The sequence below is a fragment of the Photinus pyralis genome, unplaced genomic scaffold (genome assembly GCF_008802855.1).
Source record: "Photinus pyralis isolate 1611_PpyrPB1 unplaced genomic scaffold, Ppyr1.3 Ppyr1.4_LG2, whole genome shotgun sequence".
Lineage (NCBI taxonomy): Eukaryota > Metazoa > Arthropoda > Insecta > Coleoptera > Lampyridae > Photinus > Photinus pyralis.
Window position 1 is genome coordinate 18,757,557 of NW_022170403.1, and position 27,610 is coordinate 18,785,166.

The 27,610-nt window shown below is 35.6% G+C and overlaps 1 protein-coding gene across 1 annotated transcript in view; it reads right to left on the reverse strand.

Moving 5' to 3' along the window:
* Nucleotides 1-20,630: 20,630 nt before the first annotated feature.
* Nucleotides 20,631-27,610, reverse strand: part of LOC116163861 — an 87,897-nt gene continuing 80,917 nt past the window's right edge. Inside the window, exons 3-4 of the mRNA XM_031477992.1 lie at nucleotides 26,100-26,564; nucleotides 20,631-20,728 (exon numbers count right to left, since the gene is read on the reverse strand). Coding sequence (XP_031333852.1) covers nucleotides 20,631-20,728; nucleotides 26,100-26,564 — 563 coding nt within the window. The remainder of the gene's footprint in view (nucleotides 20,729-26,099; nucleotides 26,565-27,610) is intronic.

A 27,610-nucleotide genomic window follows, 5' to 3' on the forward strand; every position in this document is an offset into this window, starting at 1 on the left:
TTTGTTGACATATTTGTAATTTGTTCGTCTTAATGCGGGATGCAAAAACATCTTACGTTTCTTGATTAAATGAATATTCCATTATAGGGTGTGTTTACGAAAATGTTTTATTCCCTACCCTACCCTACCGAGAAAATAGAAGAAAGGCGGAAGCAGCAAAAAGCAAAAATGGTAGGAGTTAACAAAATATGGCAGGAGAGCAACATTAAGCAACGGAAAGAGCGGAAAACATGACAGGGAAGAAGAGAGTGAGTAGAATGCAGCAGCTAAAAATTAATTATGAGAAACCTTCCCTACCGTTTCATAAGCTTCTGGTGCAAAATTGGATAATGTTAAACTACAAAATTTGTCAATTTTTGAATTTTTGTCCTGCATCCTTATGTTATCTTCTACTCACTCTCTCTCTGTCCTATCCGTTCTGATCCCTCCTGCCCCCTCCTTTTCGTCTCTTAGCCTCTTCTATAACCTTCCCCTCTCATCAGGTATCTAGCTTTTTTGCTGCTGTTTTTTGTGTTTCCCTCTGAGCTCATCCGCTCACTCCCGCCATCTTCTCCTTTCACTTACCCTGTGCTTTATGTTCCTTCCCACGACTACTTTCGTCTGCTCACTCCTGGCAACTTGTGCATCTGTTTTCCTGCCTACTGCTTCGCTACTTTTTTTCACTCTCCATTTGGCATCATCGAAACCTTGTAGGGTATCTCATCTTTGGTTTTTACGTGTCCCGGTGCTCGTTTAGTTGTTATTCCGTTTTCCTTATTACCATAAGAGGTTTTTTCTAGGCGTACCATATTGTAGCTCTTAGGGCCATCGTATTCTACTAAAGGTATCGCAGCCTTTTACTCAGCACCATCCGTTAACGTTCTACTTTCATCATGAGATTATGTTAGGTCAAAGGACAGTACGGAAAAATGTAACTTCGGTCGGTGCGAGGAAAGTAGAAGAGTGTCAGCGCTGGTGGCTTAACATCCCGCGTTTATTTTAGCGGTGTAAATCATTTAGAAAGCGGTCCATTTGTAGAGGGTGGAGTTAAAAATTGGGAATTATTAGATCTGCGATACTCAAGCGCGAAATTATATCGTTATTATTTCCGTTTTATGCGAATTATCAGTGAAAGAAATTAAGTTACGTATATTTTCGCGTGTCTTAATGAACACTAATTTCTTTGATAATTTAGATTTTACTTGTTTAACAATATTAGTGCCTTTGTTTACTAAAATTAATTAATAATCTGGCGAGTAAGAATATTTTTTGTTTAGTTAAGAATTACGCTGTGGTACTTTTGGAGCGATTTGACTCCAATGTGTAATCTTCACTTTTGAAATAATTTCTTGGAATTTATCACGTTAACTCTTATCTGAAGGGAGTAAACAACATTTTACTTCAGAATCTCTCTAGATGTTCCCGAGTATTCAAATTTTTGAATATTTCACAAATAAACTTGCGTTAAGAGCTTTCCGGCAGAGCAAAGCGGTGAAAGCTTTATAGAGGAGTCAATGGTATCCGTCTGTCTGTCGGTCCGTCTGTAAACACGATAGATGTTATACGCTTGGTCCGATTTGGTTCAAAGTTTGTACACACATGTAACAAGTCTACTGCAAATGGGTCAAATCCAATGATCCCGTAGGTCAGGCCGCTCTGCTCCTTTTCTAGATCCGTTTTACACACTGTTTATTGGCTCGGATTAATTTTTAATAATTATGTATCAGTGAAGGAAAAATTAATTGAATTCTGTCCTATTCTTAACCCTTTTTATCTAAGCTAGCCTTGAAAGTAAGTACGAAAAGTAGGTCCCAAAGTACTAACCACGAAAGAGGAAGAAGAATTTAGTAAATAGAACCATGAACTTTATCTTATCTAGTCTAGTGTCTTCTAGGATTCGTTAGATCACGTATTTTCTGCAGTGGTCTACGGCGATTCCAGAACTTTCCAGTGCCATTCTAGCACGATTTGTTCCAGATCGTTGCTGAGTTTCTCCAGAATAGTGCAGGCCCTTATCCGAGCTTTATGGATCGTCTCCAATGGTGGTTAAGCGTAGAAAGGTCTGGAACAGCCCTGAACACTTTGGAGGGGAGGTCATGGAATGCCTTGGAAAGCTTTCCAGTGAATTCCTCGTCAGTTTCCTGTGCTTTACACAGCATTATCCTCTTTTTAGAGAGACCGAAAAGCTCTGAAAGAGGCCTAAGCCGATCAAAACAGACGCTCAAAAGATCTGAAAAAGCTTTGACTGGTCAAAAAGGGCCCAAGTAGACTTTGTAAATTAATTCAAGGGACTCTACAAGCCGCCAGATTGCTCTGAGGAATCTCGTTGCGGGGTTCTTTCGAGAGCTTTTAAGCGAAATCCTTACAGAATACCCGTTACATACGAAAAAAATTCCCCCTCCACCCACGCCCACCCCCACTGAACTCTTTGAGACTGAGCGTTTATCGAGCCATTTCTCATCATAATTTCTCGGTAAACATGTTAATTTTCCAGAGGGCACTTTTCGACTCTTCTATTAGAGTTGAAATTTCAACTTCAGAGCGGCAATTCGTTACTTCAAATCGCTTAAATCTTATCCGAGCAGTAAGTTTATAAAAATTTCAATTGGTATGTGAAATAGCGACAGTAGGTAATAAAATACACGCGATTGCAATAATAGAGAAGCTAATGTTCCTCGTGAATTGAATAGATAGATTATGCAGTAAATGGATACTTTCGAAAGTACATTGCCTTGTCAGGCTCCCAATTGAAGCCGAACGCTGATCATACCGAAATCGCTGCCATTGCCATACCATTCGAGGAGGAATACTTTTTATTTGCGTTCACGTCATAAGCTTATAACTGCAATAAGTGTAAGGGCGGCAATAAGATTTGAATATTGGCAAAATCGGAAACGGGATGGATGCATTTATGTGCAAGTAGACACCTACCTCACTCGGGCTAAATCCTCTCTTATGGGAAGAACTGATCGATGTTGGGATTTAGCATAAAAAAAGTCGGATTTAACAAAGGTACCGTGCCGGGGGTTATTTAAAGCGTCTGCCAAAGAGAGTAGCCATTTTCATAAATCGAAATGTTTCCATAACATTAAGGAAGACGTTTTAATATTCTTTATTACAATTTGCCATGAAAAATTTTCAATTAAAAACACGCTTTGATGTCACTCGCGTGTACATTTTAATAATGCGCATTTTCTTTTTAACAAAAAAAAAAGTGGGGGAGAGAGACAATAAAAGTCCACGATTTGTAATTAGTTAATTTGAGATGAAAGCGCTGTTACTAGTTTAATTTAGACTGAAGTGGGATAGATATCTAAATGTAGTGGATGTGTTCATTTCGTGCTATTTGCTAGATAATGGTTTGCCTTAAATATACGACTATTTGTCTAGTAGAGCAGTTTGGAAACTTTTTTTATGGCCGCGTTGCCAACTTGAGATTTATCTATTTTCATTTCGAAGCTGAACAGTTTTCTTCTGTATATTATATTTTTGGAGGTCTCCCTATTATTTGGTAATTTATTTACGGACCGCTTATTCTTTTTCATATTAGCAATATTGCACACATACCCTTTCGTTAGAAGGGCATTAGCTATGAATTCGAGAATAGTTACCATACTAGGATCGGTGTTGTGCTCAAATACAGCATGCAACTGTACCTCTAAATTTGAATTTTCGAAACTTCGTTGTGAAGTTGAAGATTTTGAGATTTTTAACGGTACAAATTCTATTGGGTGTTAAAATTTACAAGGCCGATTTCACAGTGACTTATTTGGTGGTGGAATTGCATAAATAAAGCGAGAATTCGGTGGAAGATACGTTGTTTACTTCTGTAGAGCATTGTTTTAGCAATGGAACGGGGCGGTAGTTAATTGAGAGGGAGTTAATTCTGGAGACAGACGCTTCAGAACCACGTACGTAATCTGGGAAAAGATCCAAAAAAGTGTTCGATTGGGAAATACCACGTAGTATGGTCGATAAATAAAATCTTTCGGAGCTTGTCAAGGAGGACTGTTTTTCGGGCATAAAAAATAGCCCAAAGATGGTTACGAGTATTTTGCTTAAATTGGCACGTAAAATTTAACAACGCGAGTTCCGGTAGTTACAGTAAAAAGAAAAACAACTTAGAAATGAAGTAATTCTAACGTGCTAGTTTCTACGCAGAAAAATACGGATTATTGCGAATTTAAGAGGAAGTAATGAACGGTCGAATAAAACGCTTTCCTTAGAGAGATTAAAACATCCGTCATGGACAAACTAATTAAGCGCGCCAGTATATTTTAGTTACGCTAAAAAGAGTTACTGTCAAGTCCCGGTGTTGATTTACGTATTCACTGCAAATGTGAATTAAACTATAATCGCGTCTACAATATTTCGTGCGTATGCAAGGAACTCTAAATTACCAATTTGAAATTATTAGTTATACGGTTTATTCGAATAGGCCTTAGTATTTTCTTTCGGTTAGGAGTCGGTTTTATGTTCTTTTTAGAAGGGTTGTAAGGATTTGTTTTATTTGTGTTTCATTTGTTTAATTTTCCAAGGCCTACGTAAAAGTGTAGGGCGCTTTTCTTTCGCGCCATCGACAAATACCGGAAATACGTCAAAAGTAAATTTAAGATGCAATTTAAGCATTTTTATTATAATTAATCTCATTTTCCCAATATTTGAGGTTAGGAAAGAGATTTTGAAAAACGGTTTTCACTGACCTCTTTGGGTGTTATTTGGCTACCTCTTCATAAAGAAAAAGTCATATCATTCCATTTGATTTTTTTAGGATTTTGGATCATAGTGTCAAAACTAGGCCCCTGGTGGAGAAGGATTTAACTAACTTCAACTAAATTTGTTAAAATCTGTCAAACGGTTAAGAAGTTAAAGCAGATTATTGCAAAAACAATTGAACGCTTCACACAATCTTTGTTTTTGAAATAACTGAGTTTTTGTTTTTACGAAAATGATAGATAAACTAGTTCTCTTCGAAAATGTGAAAAAATTTTTTAAAGTTTATTATGTGAAATTTAAAGAAAATGCAATTTTAAAATTTAAGATGGTAGTTACATCCACTGGTGGTCATTTTTTGAACCTGAAAATATTTTCCAGCAATTCTTCATAACCAATTTACCCAATAATTTTTTTACCCCTAAGTCATACGACGAACGGTTCCCGAGATATGGCAGAGGAACATTCTTATTGGGTCATCCGGTACTTTGTGTTTGTTTTAATCACGTTTTTACTTTGTCATTTATCTGTACATTGTTTGCATCGCTAAATAAAATCAAAAAACAAAATGTACCCCCTCTCTAAAGATTCTGGTATATGGCTTTAAGATCGTTATTTGGGGAGGTATTTAAAAATAAAAAAAAACTTTCTTTGGGAATTTTTTTTGATCATTTAGATGATCGAAATGAGTTGTCGTTATCACTAATTATTGGTTAAAAAAAAGGTTCTTATCGAGATGTGTATGGTGTTTCAGACCCAAAATTGTTACGTGAATATCTAGAAACACCTTCAGTTTTTGAGAAACGTTTATAAAAAGGATTATAATTAGAATTTTAAAAACATTCCCTTAGAGGTTTGTAGAGATGTTTCTAGCGAGGTAACTAACTTTTTAAGTTGGTTTCTAAGGACCCTGGATAGACAATAAACTAAATGAAGGCCTATTTCTAAAAATATTTCCATAAACTAAAAAATGCTTCACACACTTTTCTAGGATGATTTTTAAAATTATTTTGAAGAAAATAATTTTTCATATAGGTACCTATTCTGTTTATTTACAAAAGATTCCTGAAAATACAAGCTTGTGATATCCTAGGATGATTTCTAAGAAGGTTTCCAAGAAGGTTTGTCAATACTTATATAAAGATATTGTAAAAATCTTTAAAAAGGTTCTAAAACGGTTTCGTAGGTTTCCAAGGAGGTTCTTTAGAATGAAGAAGATTTCAGTTTCGATAATTTGGTACGGGGAATATTCTTAAGATGCCTAAATAGATTTCTAATACCGAGAGGATTTTGAAAGATAGGAATTTTCAAAAATTTTTCATAAATAACCTTAAAAATGTTTCTAAGAAATTCCTAAAGTTTTCATAAAGGTTTCAAGTAATAATCCTAGATAGTTTTCGAAGTTGGTTTCTACAAATCCTAATCGGCTTTAACATTCCCAATAAAGTTCTAGAAATGCTTTGAAGGACAGGTCTACGTGAAGTCGAATTTTCGAAAACAAAGAAAAAGGCGAAATGAAATTTCCACAAAAGTGAAAATTATGTCAAATATTTGAAAAACCTGAGGTAATTTTTAAGATGTCAAATGAAGCGCGCTTGCACTTTGGAAAACTTTGGATGCATACTTAGTATAGGTTTGTCCTCTTACTTCTTTTACCTATATTATTAAATTTGACATAAAAATAAATTCAAAAAACATTATCTAATTTTTTGGAAGTTTATGTCCAAATAATAATAATAATAATAAAGTGGTGGAACATTGCCACATTTAATTTATTTGGAAAAATATTTTCGTTTTTTAATAATGCTACTACTATAATTATTACGAGTATTACTTTGATGAAATGCTATTAAATGGAATCCAATAAACAATAGCACGTAATAATTCTGTCATACTGCTGCCGTAACCGGTCAAGAGCACACATTTTTATCGAACCATGTTGAGGGGACGCCAGCCCCCTCAACATTACGGCTGGAGGTGCTCGATCGCGCCCCCAAGCCCCATTAGTTACGCGCCCCTGTGAAGCTTTACTTTCTCTTTTTACCATTTGCGGGAGCAATTCGAAGCAATCGCTGCGTAAAAGATGGAGAAAGGAAACGCACACGCCACACAATGAAAATAGTTCAATGCTATCCTTTAACAACAAACGCGCCCGCTAAACAAACGGTTTTAGCTAAAAGCGTGCAACAACAGCACGGCGTGTTTGTGAAGTGTAATTATATTAAATTAAAGGGAGACATTAGCGCCTTCCTTGATCGCGCGTATGTTTACAAATTTCAATTAAAGAAAAAAGTGTACGTGCGCCAATTAAAGAAAATTAGTTGGTCTCTTTACATAATTAAGCCTACGCTTACTTACTTATATAAATAACGTTCATTATTACGGCGAGCCATGAATAACTAATTTTATTTGGGAATTATTCATTTTAAGTGTAATGACTAACAGAGGTTATTTGTTATATAAGTTGCGCCCATAAAAGTAACTATAATTTGAAACCGCAGACGAGTAACAACGTTAATTTTTAAAATTTAATTGTAGCATAAATTGCCCCAACATATACGCCACATTAATTAAACAAGGGATCAAAAAAAAGCTGAATTGTTCAAGATCGTACTTCATTTAAACCGTTGCAGTCTATCCGCTTTTGTGAGGGAAGGAAAAAAGAATAATTCTAGCTTTGCTGAATACGAAACCGAATTAAATTAGAATAGGCTCATTTTAAGAATACAGAAGTAGGGGTCTTTATATCGCCCTTATTGCGTTATGTCTAACTAAAGACTTAATTAGGCAATTGTTTGATTCTAATCTGATTAACGTTTCTTTCCATTCTTCGAAAGTTTCCATTTTATTTTCAGTCTGTTCAAACTCCAACGTTTTTTTATCGTATCGGTTCCAGCATCTTAAAAACTTCGATATTTGCATGCTAATCTCGGTTTATAATCACGACTTTAAACTATTTATTACTTTATTAAATTGAATTGCATAAATTATTTGCGTTATCTCAACGTTTTCATACACGAACGTTATGCGTTCAATCGAAATATCCATCTTTAACTGTTATTAAATGCGGTGGTGCAGGAGTAGGTATTACAGTTGCATAACCAATTGAATGGCACTCATTGCAAAAATTAAGTCAGCAAAACTTTTAATAAATTTATGAAAAACAGATAAAAAAAATTTCAAGCATTCCTAGAAGTGTTAAAACCCGATTAGAACTTCGAAAACTCCATAGGACTGTTCCTTGAAATCTTTATGAAAAGAAAACCTCGTCCTTAAAATTTTCATGAAAACTTATGAAGACTATAAAAGATATTTGTGGAAATATCTTTGGGAATATTTTTCAAAAATTCCTTTGTTTCAAAATCTTTCTCAGTCTTTTATTAGAAATCTGTTTAGGCATCTTCTTTTAAGAGTCCTACATTGAAACTGTACTTCTCGAAACGCAGCATTATAAAGAATCTCATTAGAAACCGGCGAAATCGTTATAGAAGCTTTTTTTAAGATTTTTACAATATCTTCATGTAAGTATTACAAGCGTTATCGAAAACCCTCCTAAAAATCGCAAGAAATTTTGTCCTAAACATTTCTTGCTCTCAGAAACATAAGTAACCTATTCAGAGATACTTTTAAAAATATTTTTAAAAAGAGTCCTTCATAAGATTAGTGTCTGCCAATGGATCTATTTTTAAAAGCATTCTTAGAAACCAACTTACAAAGTGTAATTTTCTAGACAGATATTTTCTTAAAATCATCTTTGAAGTCTACCTAGGAAAATTTATCACAACCGTCTGCATAGGTACAATTTTTAGATCGCCCTATAGGATTCTTGAAAAACCTCTACGAGATTTCAAAAAAATCCGCTTCAGACGAGGAGTAAACCACTGAGCAAAAATGAGTACAGCAAAATTACAAAAATGTAAAAAAATTCCAAAATTCCAAAACTCAGACTTACTCCAAAAACTCTTTAAGTCATTGAGTGAGAACTTACGAAAGTTTCCTAAGTTCCAGAAAAATCATACCAACAATTCGAAAGAGTTATTTACCTACCTCACACCCCATAAATAAAAAAACTAAAAAACACAGATCTCACCCGCACACAACTGTGCATTCGCATTCTGCCCAAAAGCTGTTCTGCTCTTTCTTTTATGTCTAAGAGTATGCGTACCAAATTTGGTTCCAATCGGTTCAGCCGGAAATGAGAGTACAGACGGACTGATAGACCAACATCATCGAGATTTTGTTTGATTGGGATTTTTGGATCTTCAAAAACGTGTATTTCCGTCGAAAAAGTGTGGGGGGAATTTTTTACACCAAGGGAGGTCTTGGCTAACGTGTAACGAAGTTTTAGTGATCACTCTGTAAATGACACTCGGTCTCTAAAAGCGTTTTAAGTTGGGCGTTTTGTTATGAAAAGGGTCGTGCCGAAAGTATTTTTGTTGGTTTTAGGAGTTGAAGATAAGAGGTAAAGGTAACTAATTTAATTTCTAGTTACCGCAAAGAAAAGTTGCAATTAATTCGCCGTTTGTAACCGTTCCCGTCAAGATATTTCAATTGTCTTGGTTGGCTCCGAAAGCTATTGTCATATAGAAGACGATGGCGAATTAATATTTTAGAATTTCAGCTCGGTTAGTCATTATTCGGTTCTGGTTTCCTATGGTAATTTAAAACGTCAGTTGATAAAGGACCTGAGAAATTCCAAGATTGCCACGTAAATTAATTAAGTGTAATTAACGGTAGCTGATCAAATGAGATGCAGTAAACAGCATACGATTAAGACGTTAGTGCTCTCATAATTATTTTAAATGTAAAGTGTTGTTTAGAGGAGTTCTATTGCCTTTGGTGTTTTGCTAGTGTTATTTGTACCGTATTAATCCGTAAATCTATTTTGCATTACGTTTACCGCACCGTATTTACCGCTTCTGTTTTTTCTTGCGCAGAAATTTCTACCACTACGTTTAATTGTAAGGTAAGCTACTTTCTATTCCATTAATTATAAGGAGGATAGTGTTTTCCTGCCTTTGATTTCCCGTAGCCACCGATAGTTAATTTGTGCTTGTGTTCCCGTTAGAGCAATCGCTACCGTATCCTTGTGCCGTAATTCTGCTTTCAGATCCTTCGCCAGAATCCGATCGCTGCTACCCGCAAGATCTCTGACGTGTTATCTGTGGCATCTGTTCCGCAATTATGCCCTTGGTAGCGCTCGAGTCCCTCCCTCCTTAATTTAATTGTGAGTGTATAATTTCTTTGACTAATTAAATTTAATTACACCGTTTAAATTTAAAAGTTCACCGATTGCGTGCGAACTACCGATGTTCGTTGCAAACGTGAGGGTGGTGAAATAATTAATTAAAAAAATGTTAATTAACACCTGATGTAACTCTTCGAAACAAAATAATTTAACATAAAAATTCTTATCAGGATCGTAACTTTGGTTCGATTAAGCACAAAACTAACCATTTACAAATGAAACAAATTTATTCAACCTCCCTCAAACAACCAAATAATCTGAAAAATAATGGCACCAAGCTCCATATAACACACACCAAAAAAACAATTGATCGATAGAACAAATTAAATGAAATCTTAATTATTTACCATGTTAATAATACAAAATTTCTGGCCGTGAATGCGCTTTTCGACAAACAGATGTACCGAACAAACACCAAGCTAAAATATGCTTCGGAACCTCATTTCTTTGACTTGACCTCCAACTCGATTTATATGACACTCACTTCTTTGCAATAGTAATATTATAATTTCGGCGCTTTGATGGTGGACAGAACTCTCTTTAATAGGTACTGGGGAACTTCTTCACAAACGCTTCCGCTTACTCGACTTAACGTTCATTTAATACGATGTAAAGATTAACCCACTTATAACAGACAACTAACCTTCCCTGCGTAAAACTTTATAACTGGCACGACAGATTATCTTGAAAAATACGGCTACGTTTCCACTCGCATCACAAAAGGAGTCACAATTCCTTAACAAAACGCTGCGTTTTCGAAAGAATTAACTATTTCTTATTTCGGCGATAAACACGTGCTTATCTTGAAACTGATTAACTTACCCAGCGATAAAAAACTTCTTATCTATGACCGTAGAAAAACATGAGATAAACTTTTACAAGTACTACGGACACAATTCCTAACTGGATAGATCTAGTCTTTTAATTAAACTTACAATTACCAAAACAAAATAAACAAATCATTAATTCTGATACAAAGCATTGACCTCGAAATGAAATATTATGAACGACATTGCGTTTAATCTCCAATTTACAACCGCATTTAACGTTTACAATAATTGTAATTCACATACAAGGGGCCCTATTATTAGGTGCTGATGAAAGCAATTACCTAGAAAATATTTTCAGGAAACTTCTTATAAATACTTTTAAGAATGTGTGGAAAACTGTTTCCTTAGAAACAATTTTAAAGATCGTCCTAGGAAACTAAAGTAAACTTTTTAGAAATACTTTTGGAAGGACCTTCTTAGAAAGCGTCTCACAAGGTGAAATATTCTAGACAGCAATTTCTTAAAATCGTCTTGGAAGTCTACCTAGGAAATTTTACCAGAATATCATAGCATTTTAAAAATTGTCCTACAACTCTTGAAAAACCTCTATAAGATTTCAGAAAAATCCATTTCAGGTCTTGAAAAGGCAAAAAAAGGCAAGTCTCCAAGGGATCTCTCTTGAAATGCTAATTATAATTTGTTTTATAAAGATTTTTCGAAAACTAGAGGTCCTTCTAGAAATCCACATAGGAATTTACTTATAAAGAGTTTTGGGTGCAAGTATACATAAGGTCAAGATTAAGTAGGTCGCAAATTTCATCGGAAAATTGGTAAAATCGCTTTGATTGTGCGGGGAGGAATTTTATTTCGTTTCTGTTTGATTAAGGTTTAGATGAAATTACAAATTTAAAAAAATGCAACGAAATTTCATTCACGGGGAGAGTCTAACTCTCTTTGGCTAAGATCCTGATTAAGTTGGTAGTGCAACATCTTTATTTATCCACAGATTTCGTCCGAAAAATGACCAAAACACACCGATTTCGTGGGAGGAACTAAATATTAAGCGAAAAATGCCGAAAATTGCGCAAAAGAGTTATACGTTATTTTACGAACCCATCGTTTGACATTCACACCCTGTAATTAAAACGTGCTTTTCACGTTATTTCCTCTCTGAGGAGTTACCAATGGTCCAAATTTTCTTAAACACAATATCCCCCCCCCCCCTCTTTTGGAGTTTAAGATACTACTACAATTATTTTAGATGCCTGATGATGACATACTCTCGAAACGCAATGGGGGATGTTTAGGCTTTTTGTTACAATCGAATTTAATTCAACCCCTATTTGTCAACCTGAACGTCGCCAACGATCGAGTACTAATTTTTCGAGTGCTGTCGTACTTGAGGAAATGCGAGTGCACAAGAACCATTGCACAAGAACCATTAGAAATTGAATTGTAAAGAGAAATGGGCAATAAATACGGTTTACGACTGCATTGTAAAATATAATTGAAATTTATTAATTCCGTTTGAAGTCGACTATAAACTATTAATAAGCTCATAATAAATAGCATAAATTCGTGCCAAATAATTCCAACCTTGTTCAACATCTCTGAAAAAAAAGCCCTACCGTCGGCGACCGGCACGAAAAATGTTCTTTCAGGCACCCGGCAGCAAATTCACGAAAAATTATGTATAGAAGCAGCAAAATCAAACTTTTGAAAAGAAGCGAACTTGCGTGTCTTAAATTAGCGGAAACGAGATAGACATAAGTTGTAGTTGAACGAAGAAAGGAGGAAAATAAGTGACAACTTGTACCAGGCAATCAAGCACGTAAAAATGAGAGCGTGAAACATAAAGCATTTAGAAAACGTTATAAAAACTAGTGCACGATAACGAACTACCGAAGTTTAATTACAAATCTCTCTTTTTCGCTTTTTCGCCCCGACGATAACTCCTCTTTTTGGACACAATTATGAGCGCGCGGAGGCGTCGTCGTTATCGACGGCCAAAACGCGATTAGGGGAGGATTAAAGCCGATTGCGAAATAAGTAAGCGTTTAAAAGAAAAGCCGTCCACCCCTGGAGGAGAGAACAGCAATTTTCGAAACGCGAGATTTTTATCGCAAGTTCATGATGTAAAACAGTTAAAGACTTTTTGAAACTTAACCTTTCAGGAAAATCCAGCGATTTCGTTGACGTCTCACTAGACAACTTCTTAACTTTGTCAAAGCGCCGGCTATAAACAACAAAAACACTCCTAAAAATTGAATTTTAAATTAAGGCCATAAAATTTTAAATATGAAGATGCATCATCAGTTATATTCACATCGTCAAGTTTAAGCTCCTGAAAAACTTGTGTAAAATAAAGTCGTTTCCTGCAACGACTGGAGTAAAAATTCTCAAAAGTTACGATGTAATTGGTAGCAGCGCGAAAACTTTTGAATTTTTTATGATGGTCGCTTTGAATTCATGTTTTTCCAAAAAAAATCAACACGCTTGATTTAATGCGATCGCCTTCTTACTACCGTGGGAATTCTCGTACGACAAAAAAATTGTCAAATTCTAATTGCGGAACCCGACCATAAAGTTCCCACAGTTAATTAAATGTGATGGTTTAAAAGGCTTTTCGGCCAATTTCACTTCTCGGACGGCCATTGTAGGCAAGGACGCTATAACTCTTGAATTATACGCGGCTGCTCTTGCTAAAATTGGAATGTTAATCTTCCGGATGTTGTATAATAAAATTATAATTAAACATGCGGTACGTTGCGGATTAATTTAATTATGGATTTTATTCTCTGTGTGCGGCGGGTAGGTATATTTTGTGTATTCAAAATAACAAAAAAAAATGCACGAGCGATCGAATACACCCGTCGAATCGGACAGTCAAATTAACAACCTAATGAAACACTCATTTCAAATTAAATGATTGTTTTCATTAAACTCTTTCGACGGATCCATTTATATGGGGAATTTTCACGGCTCGGTTAACTATAGGAACAGTTTTGTTGATGACTAATTAAAATTATTCTATGTTTGGGAAGCATCTATTTCTGGGCGGCCACGATCATCCCGGCGATTCCTATCTAGGCGATGACCATCCCGGCACCGATTTCCCGGCGACCCTTTCCTTCAGTTACCCCGGCGATCTAAACCCGGCTATGGTCATTGGGCAATCCCGGCTCCGGTCGTCCCGGCAATTTGAACTTTGCGCTCAGGGGGATGGAAAACATTTAATACTCGGTAAACATATGAAGTAAATTCATGTTTATTATAGTGAAACAATTCACCGGAATTAAGTTCTCTTATTTGTTACTGTATAGAGTGTGATTTTTCCTTTCTATCTAGATATAATATAATACTATAGTATCAAATTGCAATTATGCGACGGGTGCAAACAACAATGATCTAGTCACCCTTGCTGTTGCACACTTGGGTAGTAGGAATTGGGAGTAGTCAAAGTAAAAAAAAGGATAAAGTATATAGTTTCAATAACAGTCATTGTAGCAGAAAGAAAAGGACAAGGATATGATCTTTGTGTCGGCTTGGTAGGAAATAAGGACAAGGATCAAGGATAGGATTGTCGGCGGCCTGAAGAATTAAGGAGCAGATCGAACCAAGCGCAGGACCGTAGACCGGAAATGGAACACCCTGTATACTTTATGTCATGTTTTAGCTCCTCCAAAAACGTTCAACATTTGATAATAATGTCCTATACCTATCTCTGATAGTATTCGAAATATCTTGGTTTTCTTGGTTTTTCCAGTCAAACCTTAAATAACTTATATGTGATTTACGCAATAACGAGGTGGCTATGGAAAAAAGTGAATTTTTACAAATTAAAATTCAAATACAGGGGGTTCCATTAAAAATAATGTACCACTTTAGCGCCCTACTTTGGGAGCGCACCCTGTATAATTCCAAATATTTTTAAAATGTGGAGTATATTCAACCATATCATAATACAAAAGACTCTATCGAAAAATCTTATCTTCAAGGCATTGTTACTCCGCGCAATCGTTGACTCACCCTGTACAAGTAGCGGCGGATCTAAATAATGCCACCCTGAAGTCACTTGCAATGGTAGCAGATCTAAAAAGCTGTTATGAAAAGAAGATGGCTGTCTCAATGCAAATCAGAAGGCAACGTTGGAAGAGGAATATGAAAGGAAAAGACATAATCCACTAAAAATGTCAAAATGGCTTGAGGAGCGGTAAAATATTGCATGCGAAATCTTACCAACAACGTCATACGATAGTGGCAAACAATTTTAAAACGTATACAAAAAGAATCGAAAAATGGAGTACAAGTCTAGAGAGTTACTTGGGAAAACCACAGAAGGGAAATATTTGCAGAAATGCGAAAAGCACATGCGAGAAATTAAAGACAACAGATCTGTGGAAGAAAAACGAGTAATTGTACGCGGCAAGGGCCTTTGCTATCTATGTTTAAATGCTGGTCACAATATAGAGAGTTGCAGTAAAGATGTGGAAAGGATAAATGTAAAGAGAGACATCATAAGTTGTTACATGAAGACATCAGGAAAAAACAGATACAGAAGAAACAAGAAGTGGGGAGCGTGCAAAAATAATGAATTTATGAAAACAGAAGAACATGTCCAGGTTGGAAAAATCAAAAAAGAAACAGAAGATTTATGAACCCTACGTGAGATAGTGGGAATAGACGATTTTGGTGTAAAAATCCATGAAGATAGCTTGCGAACTTATTTTTTGTTAATTAATTAACGCATTTTCTAACATGGCGTCTAGTAACTAAGTAAGCGCCAATCAGCCGCAAACCACTCCCCGATGCGTAGGAAAATTAGGCTGTTTCTTAAGAAACGCACGCTGAATTTTTACAATGCAGACGATGATCTCACAACTACGTAACCATCACTTTTGGTTACAGTAGCCTCATTAAGATAGCATCACGTTCCGCTACCTCCGTCATGCTGGAACCTAAGACTTCCGAAAGCTATTATGAACACAGCACTATAAATTTTAAATACGCAGAACAAACATATGACCGCTAATTTTACAATAGAATAACCGAACCTTCTCAGAAACCTAAATTTACTAAAATTTTGAATTTATCAGGCCTATTCTTCGATCACCCTGTATACTCTACTATAATTGAAAGTTTTCTAATGGTTATCGATTTCGAAATTTCCTATTACATCATCAGGCCTTGCGTCTATTAAGCTGAATATAAATATAATGAGAGTAGTACATGTCGAAATTCCAACATGACCTCTTCTGGGGAGTTTGTCCTAGTGTGATTTAGAATTGACCATATATTACCTATACTGCATTCATTATAAGAAGGTAGTAGATGGCGCTGTGTTTGAAGATAGTCACACACAGAAACAATATAAAACGGCACAAAATTAGAAAAATATAAATCAAACGATATCACGCTTGGATCTTTGAAATTTACCGCTAAGTTCGACAGTTTAGTTCGTAACTGAAACTTCTAACAGACAGAATTCTTCACTATTTTTCAGGATAATACTGACTCGTGTTTTAACCAATCACAGTGAGGGTCAAACTGTCCCTACGCTTTCTACCGCTACCTTCTTAAAATGAATAGAGTATAGTAATTTTTCTAGGTACATTTTTTCCATTTATTTTACCTTCAATTCTAGTAGCTTTTCTAGGGAATTTGATCCTAGAGTGATTTAGGATTATCTAGGGACTTTTTTGGCCAAAAGAAGTTTTTATTGGTTTCTAATATTAAGGTATATTATGTAAGCCCTTTATCCTTTTACGTATTTAATGGTAAATACTAATTTTTGTTCATTTTGAGTTATTCTAATTCCAAGTTCATGCTAAACTAAGTAACAAATTTTTCACTGTCTTAAATAAAACCAAGAAACTTCGAATTGTGTTGGTCACACTAAAAATTCTACATATTTTTCCAAAACATCTTAATTTTGGGACTAAAGAATTTACAAAAAAAAAATTTAATGATAAATCACTAAACTAAACTATAAGGAGCTCAAATCGAATATCACGAAAACATTCCCAATTATTAATAGTCAACCACACTAGAACAAATTCCCCAGAAAAGTTACTAAAAATAAGGGTAAAATTGAGAGCAAACAAGTCTATAAATCACACTAGTTCGATAAGCACAACATGTAAGAGCACGAAATGAGCATTAAAACGTTGACAGATAAATTCGAAAACGCATTTATATGGTCACGCCATTGTAATCGACCTCTTGCTTAATTTACCCTATTTTAACCACCGACAACGATCACAAAGCGTACTCCGCCTCCACAATGTGTTTCAAGAGGATCTCGACAGGATTATCACAAGGAGGCTTCTAAGGAATTTCCATAAAATTAACCAAAAAAGCTTCACCGATGGTTTCGAATGACATTTCCAGGATTCCCAAGTTTCAAGATAATAATAATAAACAATAAACCTTTGTTTCTAGTGATTATTTCTTAATGAACTATTGGGGGCTATTTTGGGACTTTCGGTAACGTAGATATCATACAATCATTATAGATACCTGTTGCCACACGATCATAAAATTACATTGTCAATTTTTGCTTGTTTCATGTCCATGTGCGACAAAGTACAACTTCTTTTTCACAAGTAGGACTAGATGAGGCTATAAATGTGGTGGTAGTATGCAAAATTTAAGTTCTTACATCCTTTTCCAATCTGAAGTGCTGAAGGATGCCCTAGGGGGAATTTTCCATATTTGTTCACATATGGATATAAGGAGTGGTAAAATCGACATAGTTTATTCGCTCGTCGTCGTTCACTATGTAAAAAGGTCTTTTCCTACATTTCCTATTTCAGGTGGCGAACATGACATTATATCATGTGTTTCTGTATACCTGCACATTTCTTATGTTTTTTGTTAAAAATGATGAAAGCTCTTGGTTTTGGAGGTACTTGGAGGAGGAAAAATCCCGAAGAACTCTGATTAAAAACCCTTAAAGATCATATAAAAGATCTTCGAGGCTTTAAAGACTATAAAATAATCTAGAAGGTCTTAGAGATCCTTACGGACAAAACAAAAGTATGTCGAAAATCCTAGAGGTTCGACTTTCAAACACCGACCGAGGATATTAAAAAATGAATGTTGACATCCTTATTGTCCTTAGCACAGTTGATTTCGTATTCTGTGTTAGTTACTTGGGCAATCTCCAGGATTTCTTAAAATCGGGAACAACGGGATAATATCAAGGAAATACTAGGCCTCGTACACGGAGGAATTTTCGAGAGATTTAGTCTCTTGGGATCGTTGGGGGATGAGACGGGTGGAGGTCCCTATCAATTTAATTGCAACTATCCCCTGATGATTCATGATTCCAAAACGATCATGCTCAAATTTCCGGATCGGTCAATTCTTCAGCGTAGGGTTCTGTTTGGAACATATTTTCCATCTCTCATAGACCTTTTGTGTATAGAAGTATAGAGCCTGTACTTAGACCGGAAGCTAAAAGTGGCCATATACGTACACCATTCGATTTTCATTACACTTTAGAGGAAAAGAAAATCGTTACCCGAATATTAACTCATAACTTCTGTGTATTTCAATTGATATCAAGCACTAAAAACTTTCGGCGAGGCCCTTCGGCTATTGATTTCCGATTGTAAAACCATCGGAAGCGTACTGAAAATTGGATTACGTAATGGCCATTTTTGTTTTTCTCGTTTTGTTCATTTGCTTCCAGATACCAAAAATGTTATTATAAAGTGAATAGGGGGAGAATTAAACTTGGCTGTTTGTTTCGCAAATGAAAACGGGGCGGTGTGCGGACTTGCTAAGACCTGACAGTTGCAATTCGTACGTGCAGCTCATTTTTTTCATTTAAAATTGCGTGTAAGGAAGTGTCAATTTAATACAGACGCTGCTGCAATAAAAATAATCGCGTGCTTTTCTAAATTATGTGCTGCAAGTAATGTACCGGTGTGGAGCAATGGGAAAAAATAAGAGAGCGATGATAATTTGAGGTTATCACGGAAGTATCTCGGAGAATCATTTCCTTTTAATTAGTGCTATAAAGCTGTGAAATAAATGGTTTGGAATTTTGACGATTGACTGGGTTTTGGGGGAAGTGTATGGTAAACTTGATTGATGCCATTATCAATTTTAATAATTGAACGATTCGTTGAGACTAGGCGTCTTATTCGCCGCAGTAATAGCAATTGACAAATATGCCGATACGTAAAAATAAATTTAACTGGGCGCGAAATAATATATAGATGATAATTACTTCGATTGTTTAATTTAAACCAATCGTATAAATTTATACCCCGTCAATGAATTAAGCTTGTACGAATCTAAAAGCTTATTCTTGTTTTCAGTGATGGTATTTGCATTTATAATTTGTACTCGTGTATCGAAGTACTATCGCTTGCGAAATAAATTCTCGAAAGTTCGAGCCATCAAAGCGTATTGCGGCCGCAGTCAAAAAATTCGATATCCCCTTTCTCGCATATTTTATAACAAAATGCAAATTGTACTTTAAAAATGTTGCCATAAACTACATGAACCGGAAAGAAAACAATTCCTGTGAATAATGCATTCAGTAAAGTGCAATGTTGGTAGAGCCACATCTGAATAAAAACTAGCAGGAAGATAAAGGATTGCTAAGTATTCTGGAAAATTGTTTTTAATAGCGGCTTATTTTATTACACACAACCTGCAAGTTGTCACTTTTTAACTTATCGCAACCATTTGACCGTGTTATTATCTTGTCAACTTTTTCAGTTTGCCGCTGACGGTAATTGTTTTAGTATTTGCATTCGTTTTTTTTTTAGGGAATTTAATATACAATTAGGATTTCCACACGTAACGCGGATGAAATAATAGGTAATAATAATACCTTTTATCCGCCTCCTTATTTATAACTTCGTGCTTCCTATAATTCATTTCGGAAACCGTAAACGAAACGGGCGACGCGACGTGTAATTACTTTCCACCGAATGCGTATACACAGTTTTATTATTCTTTCCCAACAACTTTTTGTATTATCTGCTCCCTATTATTTTTGGTTAAAAATAACAAAACTCGTCGCCATCTTGTACTTGATCCCTATCGCATCGCCCATCCATACGTGTTTGATGCATCGATATAATTTAATCATTTGATGGGATGCTGATTTTGTCACGTGAACTAACGTACGTGTCTCATGGAACAAAGACCAATAAAATTAATAACGTCTTTTACATTTAGCCGTTTAAATTAGCATGCTCTTTAGTATGCGGAGAATCGCCAACTCTAAAGAAAACAATTACACTGCAGTTTATGCAGATGATAAAAATTTTAAGCAAAAACCGAAAACCGTTTGCATTTGAAAAGGTCGTATGCGCCACTGCAATTATGCCTTCTTTTTTTTTAATCTATAGCGTAAATTGAATTAATTAAACTGCTCAGTATTCTAAAGACACGAAAGTAGTCTCCAGGTGCAGCGTAATTTTTGTAACGAAGTTCGCCCGCCCCCCCAGAAGAAACAAATTTATTAATTTTATGCTCGCGCAATTTTCTTAATTAATTGAACATTAAAGATTAATGTACGGAGTTGAGGGCACGTTGAACATTTTGTTTTTGGATTAATAATGAGTATTACGGCGAAGTTTTCTAAAACGTGAGCTGTTTAGAATTTATAAAAAGGATATAAACCGCGAGATTTATAAAATATTTCACGCTTTCGTTAACTTTCCGACCTTAACGCGAATAACAAAAACTGACCTTGTCGTAGATCTTAATTAACCCCAAACTGCTTTAATTAATGTAAATTTAAAGCAGTCGCCGGAGTAAATTTGTTCATTTACCGAATTACAGCGTTCTCGTATTAGATCGACCGTTTTCTTGCCAGAACACAACGTGGCCATAAAAATGTTTCAGTTTTGAGACCTCTGGACGTTTCTCGACCACGAATTGTTTTTCGCAATTCAGGAAGTTAAGATTAAGTCTTCGCTGAGATGCCCGATCTTTAAACTATCGAATGCAAAAAGGTTGTTGCGGCACTGATAGACATACAGTAAAGTACCTGCAATAACGCAAACTAAAATGTGTGATTTGGAATTTCAAAATCTAGGAAAAACTTTTTAGACTACTTTCAATTCAGAAATGGAAATATCAGAATATATCCGATACAGTAATGGGATCTGGGTCTCGAGCCTTCTAAAGCTTCGAGGAATCCCCAAATGTCCCTCAGAGCCTCGTAGTACTTGAAAGTTCTTAAGAGCATTTAGAAGTCCTTAATATTCTTTAAGTAACGGCTCTTAAAAAGACTTTCAAAGCTTATATGAGCCTTTAGTGACCGTCCCCAAGAGCTTCGAATAGCCCAACAGACTCAAAGCTCCTCCAAGGATCCCCAGAAAGAAACTTCAGATTCCAGAAAGGGGTCCATGACGGCTGTGGAAGCTGTACGCATCGCGCCCGTGCAAGAAAAGCACGCAAGTCGTTGCACATGGTTAAGAAGTGGTATGGTTGTGGAGAGTCTGATTCTAGACCACCAGACAATTGCTCCTTAGCAGAGCATAGGTCTTATCACGGCACTGAACAGCCACAAGACAGCCTTCGGGTTTGTTTTTAGTCTTTAAAAACCTTAGTCTCTAAGCGTGCTTGAAAGCCGAACTTTAAGAGCCATGGTTGATGGTATATAACAGTATATTACGAGCTTTATGGGGTTTCATAAATCCCACACTCGGATAAAATACTTGGAAATCACTAATTCCGTTGAATACTTGTCAAAAGTATGAGTCTTTATAGCTATCTACACTCTACAGCCTTATAAAGTAATAGCAGTGTTCAAGAACCTTCGAAAGTGTTCACGAGTCTACAAGTGGATTTTATTGCTTCTTTGCTTTAAAGAGGAGAGTAATTTTTTGAAGTCATTTAACAGCCCTTATGTTTTTGGTGGGTATTTTACCTTTTATGTCTTAGAAGATCCTTTAAAAACTCTTAATACTCTTTAAACGTGTTTTAAAAGCGCATCTTGAAAAGGCTTTGCGGGTCTAGTCTAGGCACAGCTTCAAAGAGCTTTAAATATCCTTAAAAGGGCTCTTAGAAACCTCAGGCGTTTTCAAAAAACTTTGTTAGGGGGTCCTAAGAACTGTTTAAGAGTCGGGCTATTAGTAACCCTTGTTAATATTTGAGCTTTTATAGCCTTAATGGCCCTCAAAAATATTTAGGAGCATTAAATCTCTTAAAATATAAAGGGAGTTCGTTTATGCCTTAAATAATCCTTAAAAATCCTTAAAAAAACTTTAACAACCCTTAATACCCTTTAAACGTGTTTTAAAAGCGCATCTTGAAAAATATTTGTGGGTTTAGTCTAGGCATAGCTTGAAAGAGCTTTAAATAGCCTTAAAAGGGCTCTTAGAAGACCCCAGGCGTCTTGAAAAAGCTTTGTTAAGGAGTCCTAAGAACTGTTTAAGAGTCTGGCTATTAGTAACCTTTGTTAATATTTGGGATTTTTATAGCCTTAATGGCCTTTAAAAATATCTAGGAGCATTAAATGTCTTAAACCATAAAGGGAGTTCGTTTAAAGGTAATCTTTAAAAGTCTTGAAGGGTGTTCGAACGTTTTTAAAAGGTTCCAAGGAGCTTTTGAGCCTTTTATAGATAATTAATAATTAAAAGCTTTTAAGAGTATTGGCCTTTAAGAGTGGTTGTACGATTTTGATACTCTTGAGAAACATTTATGTGTTGCAGGGTTATTTTACTTTTTATGCCTTAAATATTCCTTGAAAATCCTTCAAAAATCTTTAAAAACCTTTAATACCCTTTAAACGTGTTTTAAAAGCGCATCTTGAAAAAGCTTTGAGGGTCTAGTCTAGGCACAGCTTCAAAGAGCTTTAAATAGCCTTAAAGGGCTCTTAGAAGACCCCAGGCGTCTTGAAAAAGCTTTGTTAAGGAGTCCTAAGAACTGTTTAAGAGTCGGGCTATTAGTAACCTTTGTTAATATTTGGGATTTTTATAGCCTTAATGGCCCTCAAAAATATTTAGGAGCATTAAATGTCTTAAAACCATAATGGGAGTTCGTTTAAAGGTAATATTTGAAAGTCTTGAAGAGTCTTCGCACGTTTTTAAAAGTTTCCAAGGAGCTTTCGAGCCTTTAATAGATAATTAATAATTAAAAGCTTTTAAGGGTGTTTTTGATACCCTTGAGAGAAACATTTATGTGTTGGAGGGTTATTTATGCCTTAAATAGTCCTTGAAAATCCTTCAAAAATGTTTAAAAACCCTGAAAACCCTTTAAGCATGTTTTAAAAACGCGTCTTGGAACAGCTTTATGAGTCTAGTCTAGGCACAGCTTCAAACAGCTTTAAATAGCCCTAGAAGCTCTAAAGCTTTGTTACGGGACTTAAGAACTGTTTAAGGGCCGGGATATTAGGAACCTTTGTTAATGTTTGAGATTTTTATAGCCTTAACGGCCCTTAAAAATATTTAGGAGCATTAAATGTCTTAAACCATAAAGGGAGTTCGTTTAAAGGTAATCTTTGAAAGTCTTGAAGAGTCTTCGAACGTTTTTAAAAGGTTCCAAGGAGCTTTTAGAGCCTTTAATAGATAATTCATAATTAAACGCTTTTAAGAGTATTGGCCTTTAAGGGTGGTTGTATGATTTTGATACTCTTGAGAAACATGTATGTGTTGGAGGGGTTATTTTACTTTTTATGCCTCAAATAGTCCTTGAAAATCCTTCAAAAATCTTTAAAAACCCTTAATACCCTTTAAACGGGTTTTAAAAGCGCATCTTGAAAAATATTTGTGGGTTTAGTCTAGGCATAGCTTCAAAGAGCTTTAAATAGTCTTAAAATGGCTCTTAGAAATCCCAGGCGTCTTGAAAAGGCTTTGTTAGGGGGTTCTAAGAACTGTTTAAGAGTCGGGCTATTAGTAACCTTTGTTAATATTTGAGATTTTTATAGCCGTAATGGCCCTTAAAAAGATTTAGGAGCATTAAATGTCTTAACCCATAAAGCGAGTTCGTTTAAAGGTAATCTTTAAAAGTCTTGAAGAGTCTTCGAAAGTTATAAAAGGTTCCAAGGAACTTTTAGAGCCTTTAATAGATAATTCATGATTAAAAGTTTTTAAAAGTATTGGCCTTTAAGGGTGTTTGTATGATTTTGATACCCTTGAAAAACATTTATTATTTATTTTACTTTTTATGCCTTAAATAGTCCTTGAAAATCCTTCAAAAACCCTTAATACCCTTTAAACGTGTTTTAAAAACGCGTCTTGATACAGATTTGTGAGTCTAGTCTAGGCATAGCTTCAAACAGCTTTAAATAGCCTCTCAAAAGCCTCAAGGAGCTCTTAGAAGCCCCAAAGCTTTGTTACGGGACTTAAGAACTGGTTAAGAGCCGGGATATTAGGAACCTTTTTTTAAAGTTTGGGATTTGTCGAGGGATTTGTATAGCCTTAACGGCCATTAAATATCTTAAAACAATAACGGGAGTTCGTTTAAAGGTAATGACTAGTCTTTGAAAGAGCCTTTAATAGATAATAATTAATTAATAATTAAAAGATTTGGCCTTTAAGGGTGTTTGTATGATTGAGAAACATTTATGTGTCCTATTTACATATCCTCTCAAACAAGATCCCAAAGCTTCGTGAGCCTTTTTATCAGTCAAAACAATTTTAAGAATCTGAATAGCCGAATGCATCTGAGAAATCCGAAGGATTTGAAGAAAATGAAAAATCTGAAGAACTTTACGAATCGGTAATATATAAAATGTCCCTGTAGAGTCCGAAGAAGTTGAGGAATATGAAACAAATTGAAGAATCACAAGAATCTAAACTGAAAAATGGCACTGGACTCTGAAAATAAAACAAGGGGATAAATCTAACAAATACGTAAGCTCAAAGAAGAAGAATCCGGCGAATATAAATGACAGGGTAGTTCAACTCCATTAGGATCTCCATAACGGTACAGTATAGGTAAAATAAGGACAAAGTTGCTCTTTTCTGTCACTAAAAAAACGCAGTTTAAATTTTTCAAAAAATCTTTGAAAGTAACTGAGTTTTCGGAGAATCTGAATCTGGTATAAGAATTTCTATTACAAACTAGACCCAGAGACTTTCTTAGTTCTCATGGACGCCATGTTGGATTATTACGGAATGAGACAGAGGGCAAAAAACATCAATTTTAAAAAAATAATCTTGATTCAGCAAGATCTAGTTACCCATGGAGGTTTTGTTTAGAAAAACCCTTGATTTTGACATTTTTCTTATAAATTTACAGAGTCTAACACGTCATTACCTTATCTTTTTTGTTCCATATTTCATTCCGTAGAAAACCTGGCATACATCCCTTAACAGGAATCTTCCAAGCGATTCAAACAACCCCTTATCAAGTGACAATTGTGTTTGAGTCAGGTCTGTCGACCGAATGAACAAACCATGTAAAAAAAGTCCGCAGGTTTATATATCCTACCAGAAGTGACGCTACAAATACTACAGGTAAAATAGGGAAAACTAAATAAAAATTACCAGGTCTGGTGAGAAATTAATAATGAACTGAACGGAAAAAGGTATCTGGTGACTGTAGAATAAACGAAAAAGTCATTCTGGTGTCGGAAGTATAGGCAGGAATATGATTATGGTATGAGTTAATGTCGGGAATGAATTTCTGGCCGGTTATTGAGTTCTGGTAAAGGTCTCCGGAAAAAGTGTTCTTTTGAAATACAAATTCATGCTTTATGGGAGGAGGAGGAGCACAAACAAGTGGGAAAATACAAGTATTTTATTTTGGTGATAATTTCATGTGCCTCATCCTCATTTACTAACTTGCATTTTTCTTTCAGCGGGACTATTACGAGAATCAGAACAATTTTGTTAATAAATGAGATATAAGTGATTTATTTCCTTGTCCTTATTTCTTGAACCGAACAAATAGTCAAGGTATCCGAAGATAATCCACTGTATCGAAAACTTTGAAATTAAAGATGAAAAGCAAATACTGTTGTAATAGCTTCAAATCGCGAGATCTTAACCCTGAGCTAACCTCAAGGTTTGTATGAGCAAAAAGATGTAGCTTCAATCCATCCATCAATTCAAAGAAAATTATTGAGAGACCTTGGGAATTCTAACTGACGTAAACCGTAAGGGTTGTCTAATTTTATGTAAGTCGTTAAATATTTAAGTCGATACGTTTTACATTTGGTCTAGTCGTGTCTACGACATTTTCCTTGTAATTGTCCCCGTTTTTAAGTATTTAATTAGTGATGAGACAGCGTCACTTATGCAAGACACGACCGTACAAATTCAGTAAAAATTAATATCCCCTCGACACGCATCGAAACGAAGTGAACAATGCGCAAAGGAAGGGGATTAGCGTGCAGAAATTGCGAGGGTTAATTAGATTTTCCGCATAACTAACAAGATAAAGAGGACATAATAAGTAAAAACACTTACCGGAACCGAGCGGAAGCGTAATCGACTTCGTTGTTTCTTCATCTGGACATCCATCTAAAGCGCGTAGACTAATTTGTTCTTGTATCTGATCTTCCACTATTTCACTGACACTTTCAGCGTCGTCGCTCGGGGAAGTTTGGATCAAGATATGTCCGTTGCCGTTATCGTTACCGCTTAAAAGGAAAATGGGCGCTCCGTTCCCTAACCGTTTTACGGAATGCAAAAGCAGACCGTCAGTAATGTCACTTTGCTGAAGGAGAAGCTTTCCGCCGGTATCGTCCAAGACCAGGTTGTTCTTGAGGCAATTCAGATTCTCGGCCCTTAGCAGTATGTGCCCATTTTCCGGCAGTTTCGATCCCCTCAGTAAGATGATGTCGCCGTTTAGTTCGCGTTTGTCACCGCCGGCGGCGTTGCTCGTGTGCATTTGTCTTTTGCTGCTTTCCACCGAGGACGAATTAGACGGATCTGCAACGGACAGAAATGGCGAAAATTAGACTTTTCTCCAAGCCAAATTGATTATAGTTATGCGCCACAATTGCGTGAGAAAATGCATCAAATTTCGCGACACGCGAGAAGGAAACATGAGGAAATCGATTGATACACAACTTGTTAATCTGATAAGTGTATCGCTGAAACATTTTTGGTCGTCTTATTGTTGCTTTTTCTGTTCAGGGGGGAATTTATAAGCGTGCAGCGATTTACACATGACTGTTGCATAGCTTATAAAAGCTACTCTTTATCGTAGAAACTTGAATATGAAAAAAATTGGAAAACTTTCAAAGCACAACAGACACGCTGTATCCGTAACTTTTCAGATTTTTCTCAAGCGTTAAAGCATTAAAAATACATTCGTGGAAACGTTTTTCTTCCTTTTGTGCGTAACAACACTGACAATAAAATATTTCCCGTTTTTGTGCGTGTAGATTGGGAAGTACGATTTGCAAATTCATCAAGGAAGTTCTTTTGTGACAACTCATCATAAATTGCACGCTTGAAACGTCAAAAATTCTACAATGCTTATAAACTAGAATCATGCAATTTAAATTAAAAAAAACTAAATTAAACACAACCCGATTAAATAATTTCATCTGATCTGATTCTTCCACTTACTTCGTCGGACTTCGTAGGTACTGAATTGATCCAAGATTTATAACTAAGCATATCTTTACAGTAAAAAGAATTTCACGTAAATACCCGTTGATAGGGGAAAGATGTAGAAATATGCAGTTTAGAAGCATTTTGTTAATTATATTGAACCTACTATCGAAATACTTCACTACAAGGTAAATTTATTTCAATTAGCATTAATTAATTTAATTTGAAATATATTGGCAAGTGGTCTGGTATGAATAAATGCAACAGATGGAGGCGATGGTGAGGGACGGACCGAGTTACAGATTTGTGTATGTCTATTAATAATGCGCGATACTGTGCATGCGGCGGTCAATTATTTGTAATTGGAAATGAGTTTAAGTTTGGTAATTACGCAAGCCACCAGTACATTATATTCA